This window comes from Carettochelys insculpta, chromosome 1, assembly GCF_033958435.1.
Source record: "Carettochelys insculpta isolate YL-2023 chromosome 1, ASM3395843v1, whole genome shotgun sequence".
Taxonomy (NCBI): domain Eukaryota; kingdom Metazoa; phylum Chordata; order Testudines; family Carettochelyidae; genus Carettochelys; species Carettochelys insculpta.
In genome coordinates, this window is record NC_134137.1 from 156,942,625 (window position 1) to 156,954,984 (window position 12,360).

At 38.4% G+C, this 12,360-nt stretch overlaps 1 protein-coding gene across 2 annotated transcripts in view; it reads left to right on the plus strand.

The window, feature by feature from the left end:
• Positions 1-12,360, plus strand: part of POLA1 (DNA polymerase alpha 1, catalytic subunit) — a 373,413-nt gene that overhangs the window by 37,402 nt on the left and 323,651 nt on the right. Inside the window, exons 13-19 of one of the 2 annotated variants that reach the window (XM_074983379.1) lie at positions 342-416; positions 2,103-2,241; positions 4,232-4,389; positions 5,725-5,809; positions 7,841-7,902; positions 8,651-8,740; positions 11,279-11,395. In XM_074983379.1, the coding sequence (XP_074839480.1) occupies positions 342-416; positions 2,103-2,241; positions 4,232-4,389; positions 5,725-5,809; positions 7,841-7,902; positions 8,651-8,740; positions 11,279-11,395 (726 nt within the window). The remainder of the gene's footprint in view (positions 1-341; positions 417-2,102; positions 2,242-4,231; positions 4,390-5,724; positions 5,810-7,840; positions 7,903-8,650; positions 8,741-11,278; positions 11,396-12,360) is intronic. The other variant, XM_074983380.1, reaches the window with a different exon arrangement.

Below are 12,360 nucleotides of genomic sequence, written 5' to 3' on the forward strand. Positions count from 1 at the left end.
ATTTCACCATTTTAGGGGGTCTTTCATGAGGTTTCTGGAGAAGACACTTTCCTTGGAAATAAAGGAAATGCAGTGACAGACATACAAGCTCCCAGTGGGACTTTGAGACAAAGGATGTAACAAATAATTTTCATAAGTCCAAAAAATTGATTAGGTTATAGCTGCTGTGAAAGGAATAATATAAGATCACATGAATGAACCATTGCATCTAGTATTTGGGTGGTTTTTATTCCTTTGTTTCTCCTGTTGGGAAGAATTTAATGTTCAATATACTGATTTTTTTTTTAAAAAGAAACTTAACGCCTAATACATTACATTTAAAATCTATTTATTTTGCATAGAAAGTTGAAAAGAATTATGCTTTTGAGATCCCGGATGTTCCAGCAAAGTGTGACTACCTCGAAGTTCGGTACTTGGTGAGTATAGCTAACTTGATTAGAGTTCACATCACTGGAATTGTTCTTCTGAGCTTCATCTTATTTACAAAAGTACATATATTAACAGACTTTTTTTCCCCTTAAAATCTTATGACTGTAGTCACTTTCCAACATTTAAACTAGCTGTTTTTTATTTCTATGTTTGTCTTTTGGAGTCTATGTAACTCAATGTTTTTGTGTTTTTTCTTCTATCATTGATGTGCGGCCAGCCCCCACTCTACTGGTTCTTTACAATGAGACTGAATAACAGATTAATTTTCAATCAGTTTATCATAGGTCTCCTATAGGTTTCTATGCATCTATTTTATCTGCACTACCCCCCAAAAATCCCATTAAGAAATTAAAACAAAAGTATCATTCTTCAGTGTTAATGGCTTATTAATTATGGAGCTATTTATTCCTGGCTAGTCAGGCTGAATTTTTCTTTTTTGTTTACTTCTGTATCTTTAGCCTCAGTTAAATGATGCATTTAAATGTGTGTATCTTTAAACACTGACATGGGATTGTTCTCAGGCCTATGCTGAAGTCCCTTGTGATAGCTAATTTCACTATTTATATGACTCCTTCATGAGGCTACTGGGCAAGAGAAACTATTTTAGAAATGAGGGAAATGCAGTAGCAGACACACAAGTTCCTAGATGGACTCTGAGATGGGGGAATAACAACTGATTTGAATCATTTAAAAAATTGACTGTTTCAAACTGACAGTACTCCTTTCTAAATGTCTTTAGTTAAGGGGATAATAAAGGCACCATCTTAATGTGTTCAGCCACTTTGTAGGTATTAAGGTCATAGCTGAAGGCTGAAGTAAATGGATGTTAGCTGCCCAAAATGCTGCTTTACCATTTCAGGAGCATTCTAATCTTTTTGGTTTGTGTACAGCGAACGTAGCTGGAAAGCTGTCAGATGCATAAAACTATATAATTAACTTGCAGTATTTATTTAAGCAGTTCCTATAGTCATGGCTCATGCCAACAGACTTGTTTGCTGTACAGAATTTAGTGTGCACATTTTTTGGATCAGTTTCCTGTTTTATGTGTTGGCTTACAGATTTCTGGTTGTATATTTTTTTTTTTTTAATAATTTCTGCAGATAGAAAAAAAAGGCTTAAAAATAAGCCCACATGTTTAAATTTTCACGATTATAGAAAATTGAGGAGGCCAGACAATGGCATAATTACAATAGAATTGAATTAATAAATTTTAAATTTTGAACCTATTAAAATGCAACCTTTCCACATGTTAAAATATGCAGAGTAAATACCTGTAAATTAATGATGGTTTTCACTTTTCCTTGGCTAGTCTGTAACAAGCCTGATTCAAAACTCAGTGGGTTTTGACTCTAAAGTTCCCAAGCAGCATTTTTCTTTCTTTGCAGATCTGTAAATTTCAGTTCCTTTTTCATTGGTGAAACTGATGTGTGTATGTGTAGACAGATATTTACTGGTAAATGCTGAACCCTTCAAAACATATTTACGTAGAGTTTTGTTAAAACAGTAGTCTGGTACTTCTTGAGTTGCTATAATATTCAGATGTGATGGAATTTCACTTGTGAAACTGGCACATTTCAATTATGGTGTCATTTGTTTATCTTGCTGTTTGATCATAATGTGTTGACGGGCCTTTTAAAAAATCCAATGACTTATCCCTTTCTTTTAATTGTCAGGCTGAATACCCCCGGCTTCCTCAAGATCTCAGTGGGGAGACGTTTTCTCATGTGTTTGGAACTAACACTTCTAGTCTAGAACTGCTTTTGATGAGCAGGAAAATCAAAGGACCAAGCTGGCTGGAAATAAAAAATCCACGTAAGGGGAATTGCATGTCAGATACTTTGTTGCTAAAAAGTGTGGAAAATATGCGTATATTTTTTTTTTCGGGGGAGTGGTAGATGAATTGACCAATACAGTTCTAGGTTGTGAACTCTCTTTTAGGGAATGACTGTATACTTATGGGAAGATATATGCTCCAGAGGTTGATCTTCCAGGGTTTGATTTAGCACATGTAGTAGGGGCACTCTAAATTGAACGTTTAGGATGTCCCTGTTGACTGCCTTGTAGTTTCTCCCATTCACCTCCCACTTAGAGGAAAGCCCTTTTTAGTCCTTGTTTCCTTTACATATATTCTTTGTTTAAAAAAAAATACTTGAAGTGGTAGCTTCAAACCTTACACATCCTGTGACTGAGCTATTCCCCTTCCAGATAGTTGTAACAGTGTGTTTTGTCTTGGTGAGAGTCTCGTACCGAACTGATGCTCCATCTATCAGCTGTCCCTCTTCCAGGTCATCTAAGCTGCGTCTACACGTGCACGCTACTTCGAAGTAGCGGCACCAACTTCGAAATAGCGCCCATCGCGTCTACACGCGTCGGGCGCTATTTCGAAGTTAACTTTGACATTAGGCGGCGAGACGTCGAAGTCGCTAACCTCATGAGGAGATAGGAATAGCGCCCTACTTCGACGTTCAACGTCGAAGTAGGGACCGTGTAGACGATCCGCGTCCCGCAACGTCGAAATTGCTGGGTCCTCCATGGCGGCCATCAGCTGGGGGGTTGAGAGATGCTCTCTCTCCAGCCCCTGCGGGGCTCTATGGTCACCGTGGGCAGCAGCCCTTAGCCCAGGGCTTCTGGCTGCTTCTGCGGCAGCTGGGGATCTATGCTGCAGGCACAGGGTCTGCAACCAGTTGTCAGCTCTGTGGATCTTGTGGTGTTTAGTGCAACTGTGTCTGGGAGGGGCCCTTTAAGGGAGCGGCTGGCTGTTGAGTCCGCCCTGTGACCCTGTCTGCAGCTGTGCCTGGCATCCCTATTTCGATGTGTGCTACTTTGACGTGTAGACGTTCCCTTGCTGCGCCTATTTCGATGTTGGGCTGAGCAATGTCGAAGTTGAACATTGACGTTGTCGGCCCTGGAGGACGTGTAGACGTTATTCATCGAAATAGACTATTTCGATGTCGCAACATCGAAATAAGCTATTTCGATGTTGGCTGCACGTGTAGACGTAGCCCTAGAGAGGTTAAAACCACATGCTTACCCAGAAGAGAAGAAACAACGTATTTTAGATGTACTGAGGGCCTTGCTGTTAGCTGATTAGGACAAAGCCCTTGATTAAACAATGCCTCTACCCTTCTTGTTGTTATACGTAGTGGTTCTAAAGGACATGTCATTTTTTTCCCCCAGAGAATGATTAAATGGGTCATCTGTTATATGGCTGATATTCCTTTTCCTCTAAATATCACAAGTCATTTAACCAGTGCACAGGTTTCTGTTTCATGCAGACAAGAAAGTGTCACCATAATTACAGAACTGCCAGGCAGCCTTTTGAAGTAGTTCCCTCACTTTTATTAAACTTTCATGTCTTTGATCTGGGTGCCTGTTCAGATGCCAAATTTGAGGGGCCAGTGTTAAAATAGCTGATTGGTTAGTGGCCATGAGGACTCCTCATTTCCACCTTCCAGATTGTCGAGCAGCACACTGTCCCCTCATGGTGATATCCACATGGGCAAATGTTCAGAGAAATCAATCATAAATGTTGAAAACAAATCAAACTTTATAGTAACTGTGTTTTTTCAGGATGTTTTGTCTGTGAGGATCCTACAGCCTGCTTGCCTTCCCTCGTTTCTCAGAATCTCTCTTAAATGGAGATTCTGAATTAGTGAGAGAACGGGTAGATCGTTATGGCTTTTGTGCCCTTGGTTGAGGGACATGAGGACATGCATGTTACAGTTGCAGCCCAATAGATGCTTCTGTTGGATGATTTCCATCTCACATGCACTTTGGTAAAGTGTCTCATTTGTTTTGTTAGAGCTCTTGACTCAGTCAGTCAGTTGGTGTAAGATGGAGGCAGCGGCACTGAAACCTGACTTTGTGAATGTAGTTAAAGATCCTCCACCGCCACCTCCACTTGTGATCATGTCTTTCAGCATGAGGACAGTTCAGAATGTGAAGACTCACCAGCATGAGGTAAATAGTCAGCTTTGGTGATGAGTTTGGTTTTTCCTATGGAATATGCTGAACAAACATTAGTAATTGGAAGAACTTAACCAACCAAAAAGTCTGTGACGTCTGATTCTGTAATGAGATCTGTGCGGGTGGACTTCTCTGTGGGCTGATGTGTCGATCCACTCAAGCTTATTACAAGATTAGCTTCTTGATTTTTATTTATTTGTGCTGTGGCAGAAACTATTCCAGAATGCAATCTTTGGATATAATAGTCTAAATAAGGCTATTTCCACAACAGATTGTATCTATCTAATAATGTGGCTTTTATGTATTACATATTTTGGTTAAAATAACGGATTTCCTCTGATAAACAAAATTTTAAAGCAGAATGGGAAGCCAGTTTAAACTCTCATACTAGCTATTGTTCTGCTGCCACTTTATTCATCAAGATAGAAAGCCACAGCAGTAGACTTTAGACTACCCACTGTAATTAAACACTTTGTGTTTATATGTACAAATTTTATAGTTTAAATGTGCTAATTTTAAACCATGTTAACTTTCCAAAGCCTGCACTAACCTGAATAAAGTTACAAAAAAGCTAAAGCTAATAATGACCTAGTTGTCTGCACTACAAAGTACTAATATGGATTATATGCAGCATTGCAGACTATTATACGTAGACAGTTGTTTCCAACAAATGCTTTCATTAAAGCTGATCAGAAGTATTCCAGTGTGATTTTTTTTTTTTTTTTTTGGCCAGAGTTTGGTCAGTTCATCAAAATTGAAACATTTTGTGGAGAGTAACTTCCAGTGGTATCTGTTAGCATGCCTGGCTTGCGTCCTCAGCGGCAGATCTAGTGGTTAGCTGAAGTGCCTGCTCCTCTCAGGCTTTTTCCTCAGTAGCTGAGAGCCTGTGGCTCTTCGGCACCCAGGCTTCCAACTGAGGCTGTACTCCTAGTAGTGTGTTGTTGGGGACCACAGGCCCTGTCCTTCATTCCTTCTTTGCAGAAAATATAGGTGTTTTGTTCTAAACAATATCAAAATCCTTTGTGAAGTGGGGTTGCCTCTCAGTACCTGGTTCTATATTTGATATCAAAATCACGTAGAAGTATTGCTCGAATGGTGGCTTGTGCTACTTCAGATCCATAAATAGTGCTAAAAACTTCAACAATTTGCGACTGAAAATCTTTTGAAATTCCCCTTTTTGAAAAAAGAGAAGCAATTGGTTGAGGCTGTTCAAAAGAAAGTGGAAGAATAAAAGGAAAGGGGCTATTTGAAACTATTAACCTCACGTAAATATGCAGGTGCACATCAATGCATTTGTTGTTGTCAGAGTATTTTTTTTCTTTGGGGTAGGTCATGGCTATTGCAGCTCTGATCCATCAAAGATTTTGTTTGGATAAAGCGCCTCCTCAGCCACCTTTTCAGACACACTTCTGTGGTACGTATTTCGACCTGGTTATGTGTAGAGCAATTTCAACATTTGCTTTAGTAGCTTCACTTTACTCTCGTCACTGTCTATTTTTAAAATGGCTACTTGAAGGAAGTGCAAGCAAGAATTTGCATGTGAACAGTTCTTTTCCAATGCCTCTGTCAGCAGTAATGATAGAATGGCTGAGCTGTAGTGGAGAGAGAGGTGATGTGAGCAGATTTTTGCCCCCACGCTGCATGGTTTGGGCCATATTTTTAAACCAAGTTGATATAGCATTTACTTGGAAGCATTCCTAGCATTTGGCAATGAAGGCAAAGTAACACTCTTCCGAACATCCTCTGCTTCTTTTTTTGTTTTCTGTGCTCACACTTGTTGCTTTAAAAAATTGGTATTGTTTAATTTAAAAACTGAATTTAGACTATTAAGTTAGTTTCCCATTCAGTTAGAAGTAGGACAGCAATAGATTCTGTTGAATTCCTTTTTATAACGGCTGATCTGAGATCTTAATGCAGCAATATGAAAGTAAGAAATATAACAGCTTAAATGATGCTCTGCTGAGCATGGGGATGCGTCTGAGTGGATTATCAACCAAGAATGTCGTTATGTAGTCCCAGGTCCCAACTGATGGTCATTTAGAGTTTTAGATGCTTAGAGAGGCAGCTGTTGAGGAGCAAGCATATAAACTGCAAGTCCATGGCAAGGTCTGAGAACTGCTAGTAATATGTATAATTAGGGTTTAGTCTTGAAAGAATTTAATTATAATTGGTACACGTTGATAAATGATTATTTCACCACACACACACACACAAATGACAAAGAAATTTTCCTTTGATGATGATTAAAATTTACCAATAGCAAAGAAAGAAAAATACTTCTTGCAAATTTACTAGAGTATGGCTTAAGGATATTAATTGCTGCATTTTCATTTGGGGATGTTGATAGTTTTATTAGGTACAATGCTTTAACTTCTTGATTTTTCAGCATCTACTGTCATTAAATCATTATCATCTCATCTCCCCCCTTTAGCTTGATTTTTTTTTTCTGTCACTTGTCCTAATTTCCTGTCACTGTGACTATTTAATTTAATGTAGAAAAAATACGTAAATATAGACTGTTAACAGTCAATTATTTAAAAAATATTTCTGTCAACCTTATAGCTAATAACTTGGTTTATTGGATTTATTTATTGCTAATTTCTTTAAAGAACCTAAAAAATGTGATTTTTAACTCAGTCTGCAGTACACTCTAAGTTTAGTTTAAACATAGCTGAGCCTTTTTTTATAGAGGTCTCTGCCAAAAGTAAGGTGCTACATTAGATTGTCTTCTGCCTTTCCATTCTGGTTTAATGACCCAGTCCAGAAAATGGTCTTTGTAATCAAGATTAAACTCTTGAATTTAGTATTGAAGTAGATGAGGAGTCTTGGCATGGACTTACTTTCATTTTTGTATCTTATAGGCTGTGTCTACACTAGCTCCCTACTTCGAAGGGAGGATGGTAAGTAGGGTGTTGGGGGTTTATTAATGAAGTGCTGCGGTGCATATGCTGCACTTCATTAAGCAAATTCCCCTCCACGGCAACTTCCAAGTGTTAAACTTAGACGTGCCGGCTCATGTCTAGCTGTGGCTCACCCGCTGGTACTTCGAAGTGCCCAGGCACTACTTCAAAGTACCGGCGGGTTAGCTGTTGCTAGATACGAGTCAACACTTCAAAGTTTAACGCTCTGAAGTTGCCGGGGTGGGGTGGGGTGGAATTTGCTTAATGAAGTGCTGCATGTGCACCATAGCACTTCATTAATAAACCCCCAACACCCTACTTACCATCCTCCCTTCAACGTAGGGAGCTAGTGTAGACAAAACCATACAGTGCCAAACACAATGTTCACACGTAGTAGGGTAAGATGGCATTTCTTCCAGCCCCATTAATCTGAGGAATCTAAAAGTAAAAAGTTGTTCTTAAAAGTAATTTTATAACAAATGACATTTTTGTTTTTCATGCTATATGCTCAAATGAGACCAAGCCATTTATTATTTATTTTACAGTTATTGCCAAACCAAATGATTGTATTTTCCCTTATGACTTTAAAGAAATCATTAAATGCAAGGTAACTTTATTTTCTTACTCTTCTGGATAGAGTGCTTTCTGAAGTATGGCCTTTGTATTGTTTTCTTGGTGGAGCAGTGGCTTAGTGTGGTAACATTCATTTCTGAAAATGTACAAACAAATCTTTAATTTACATCATCTTCAAAAACATACCTGCTTATATGTCATTATTACTTAAATTACAAACACTGTTATTTAATTTGGCACAATTGAGAGTTCAAGATGTTCAGGGGTGTGTGTTACAAAGAAGATTGAGTGATACTGGCTGGCAGAACTTTGTTGTACGTTTATACTTATTTCAAGTTGGTTGTATTAGTCTTGTGTTTTCATGTGTAATAAAGTCGGTCAAAATTTCTTTTAGAAGTGCACCTTTTATTTGTAAAGACGCATCACAGCTTTGGCAGAAGAATAACGCACCCTATTCTTTTTGTGTGCATAATATTAAACGTGTGGGTGAATGTTACATGTATGCCTATGTAGCACTTGTTTGCTGTTCCTGGTTCCTAGTAAGGTTCTTGAAACACTTGCACACAAAAGCAAAATAGAAAAGGGCATGTGAGAAACGTTTAGTATAACCATGTGCATGAGAACAAGAAGCTTTCTATTATGGAGGAAGAATATCCTCTCCAGTAGTTTATCATTGTAGTCTTGTAATTTGTGAGTGAGGGAGAGGTGTTTTCATTTAAAACTTTTTGTAATGTATTTACTGGGTCGTGGAAACAGCGTTTCCTCTCTCTCCCTTCTCTTAGAACGCTAATGTAGAGATAGCTGCAACTGAGAGAACGTTGCTGGGTTTTTTCCTTGCAAAGATTCACAAAATTGACCCCGATATTATTGTGGTAAGTAGCTATTAACTTGACTTTAATGTGTTTTCTGGGAAGAAATTAAATTAATTCTTAGGCTTTTTTTTGGGGGGCGGGGAGGATGGGGGGTGTCAAAGCTTTTGTATTTGTTTCAGTCTGTATTGTGATTTTTTTTTTTTTTTAACATCCTTTAGTGGTTTACTTAGACTTCACACTTCATTGCTCCTCGGAAGTCTGTTGTAGCACGTATCACTTCAAATATTACTGAAAACCTGACCCTCCTTAATTGAGGAAAAATAAAAGCTTGTGGATTTATCAGAGAAGGTGGAATATTGATACTTAAGGGTTTGTTCATCCTTTGTTCAAGTACCCATGGAATTTCTGTTAATGACATTTGGGTAGTTTGATAACAAAATCAAGATAAAAATATATTTTACAAAACCTTTGGATCAGTTTAGTTTGTGTCAAAATAAGCTTTTCTTTGGTCTTGATAAATGCTTGCTTTGCAAAGTGTGATATTTATTTTTTTTTACTTTAATAATTCATGTCCTTTAAAATAGAGTATTTTAAATTCTGATCAGTGAGTGATATTTGATCGATTTTGAAACTTTTTTTGGAGTGACATAGAGCTGACTTTCTTAAAAAAAATAACAAAAATAACAATGAAGAAAGAGGATGGAAGTATAATCAAATTACTGAAGTGAGCAGTTCTGGCAAAATTAATGAAGGCTAGTAACAAATATTCGTATTCTTACTAGTAGTTTATATTATTGTGGAAAGAATCTGTCATAGCAAATGCTGAGATCAACCGTTGAAAATTTTGGATGTCTCAAGCTTGGTAACTGCGTGATGTAATTACTTTCAGAGCTAAGCACCTATAATTGTTATTGGCTTCATCCTGGTACACAGTGGCCTCTTTTTCAGGGGAGCATGAAGGTGCTTTTAAAATACTCCTGGACTCCTATTTCCTGAATTTTATGCTCTGTGCTTTCTGGTTTCAGAGGAGGTTTGGGACTAGGTACCTTCAGGAAATGAACAGGTTTTTCTTAATCTCTGAGCTTTTCAGCTAGTGCTAAATTAAAAGGCATTATTTGGCATTATTTGATTTTAATTATGTACAAAGTCTGCATCTATGTACTATGATGATTTCATCTGGTATTACTAGGGTTCCACAAATATATATCTAACATTGAAGTTTGGAGGTTTATGAGGAAAACATAAGAATGGCCTTACCGGGTCTGATGAGAGGTCCATCTAGCCCAGCGTCCTGTCTTCAGACAGTGGTCAATGCCAGGTGCCCCAGAGGGAGTGAATAGAACAGGCCATCAGTTTCTAGCCTCTGCAAACAGAGGCTGAGGACACTATTCCTACTCATCCTGGCTAATAGCCATTGATGGACGAACTTTCCTGAATTTACCTAGTTCTTTTTTGAACCCTGTTAAAGTTCTGTTCTTCACAACGTCCTCCAGCAAGGAGTTCCGCAGGCCTACCGTGTGCTTCTTTTGAAGAAAAAGTTCCCTTTGTTAGTTTTACACCTGTGAGCCATTAATTTCACTTGGTGACCCCTAGTTCTTATGTTATGGGAACAAGTAAATAACTTTCCTTTATTCATATTTTCCACACCAGTCGTGATTTTTGTAGACCTCTATCATATCCCACTTTAGCCTCTTCTTTTCTAAGATGAAAAATCCCAGTCTTCTTAATTTTTCTTCGTATGGCACCGATTCCAAACCCCTAATCGTTTTTGTTGCCCTTCTCTAAACCTATTCCAAGGCCAGTATATCATTTTTTGAGCTGTGATGACCACATCAGTGTGCATTTTTCAGAAGGAAGGAGGAATTATTTAAATGCAGCAGGAATTATTTAAACATGTCTTCACTAGGGATGTTAATGGTTAACAGGTAATCCTCATCCTAAATGGATGAGGTGAACAGGTTCTGGTTAACTGGCAGGGTCTGGAGCATCCCCCTCCTGCCCAGCGTGGGCAAGGGGTTGCCCCAGCTCCCTGGAGCTGCTGCAGGTGAGGGGTGCTCTGCTGTAGCCAGAGCGGCCACTGTCTACGGCAGTCTGGGAGAGCGGATGAGGGTGCTGGGGAGGCCGGGCTGCTCTGGCCAGGCCTGAGTGCCTCCCACCCACAGCAGTGCCTCCCCAACTGCTTTCCCTGCTTTAATTGGTTAACAGAGATTTTACATGTCTCATCTTCACATGTGGTTCAGATAATGAATTTAAATTGAGTTCTGTCAATATCTGTGAGGCATGAGAATGAGATTGAAAGAACCTAACCCCCCTTCCTACCAGCAATTGAAGCCAACTATCTGAACTGTGAGCCAGTTCTGAGGAAACAAAGTTTATTTCCGTGTTCTGATGGGCAATGCTGTTAATGTCAGGACTAATGAGTACTGGTGATGAATAAATTCCCTGAGAGGAAAGGGATTCCAATAGGAGGCATGTTGATGCTTCCATCAGTTAGATTAGAAAATATACAAAGGGCAAAGGAATTCTAAATACATGGGAGTAAGTTCTTTAATTTACATTTGTTATAACCTTTTTCTGTTGCTTTCTTTTTGTGGCCAGGGTCATAATATTTATGGCTTTGATCTGGAAGTGCTGCTGCAGAGAATTAATTTCTGCAAAGTCCCTCACTGGTCCAAGATAGGTCGACTGAGGAGGTCCATCATGCCAAAGCTTGGGGTAAAAGATTGCTGAAGTCTCTCTGAAGTTCTTTTACCTTGCACGTGATTAAAATGAATTAATTTAGCTAATGTATTTTGAATGCCTCTCTGATGTATTTTGACTGTTGGTCATGTTGGATTTCTTGTATCCCATTTCAGACATAATGAATGTTTGTATGACTGTTTTATTACAGTAATAAGCTAAACTAATTTTCAAGTTAGGCAAATTTAGTTTACATTTCTCAACTAGATGATGGTAATGACAGATTAATAACTGTAATAGAGAAAAGATGTCTTTGTCTTTTTGTCTAGTGCAACTGTATAATGAGGGGAAATGTGGCTTGGATTGACTGGTGAATCATCCCATAGAGAGTAGTTAAATTATATTTCACTAGTTTTATTACGTTCGTGTTCTAAGAACATGACATTCTGAATACTTAACTACAGCACCTCCTTCTTACATAGGTTTTTTTTTATTAATAGTCTTATGCTTATTTTCTATTTTCATCACAACCACAAAACACTTCACTGCTCTAATTTTTCCTCTTTATAAAGAATTTCATCCTTGTACATCGACGTTCTTTTTGAAATTGGACAACGTAGTGGGGGGGACGTAAATATGAACAAATTTTAAGGGGGAGGAGTTTTTTTTGTTAAAATATTTAATTACATTCATAGCAGAAATGTCACTCTAAGTTAAACATTGATTTTTGTTACTTCTGTCTGTTCTTCGCTTCACCACAGCACTATTTTTTGTCTACACGTCAATCTCTGTGTTCCCCACTGACAATTTTTTTTGTTCTCCTCCCCTGTTGTTTTTATGACTTTCTTTTTTCTGCTGTCATACTAAGCTGATTGTTAGCATGCAAAAAAGATGGTACAGACTGAACCTCTCTTGTCCAGCACCTTCAGGACCTGACCAGTGCCGAATGAAAGAATTTGCTGGACTGCAGGAGAGCAATATTGTCTAGCACGTTATCAATA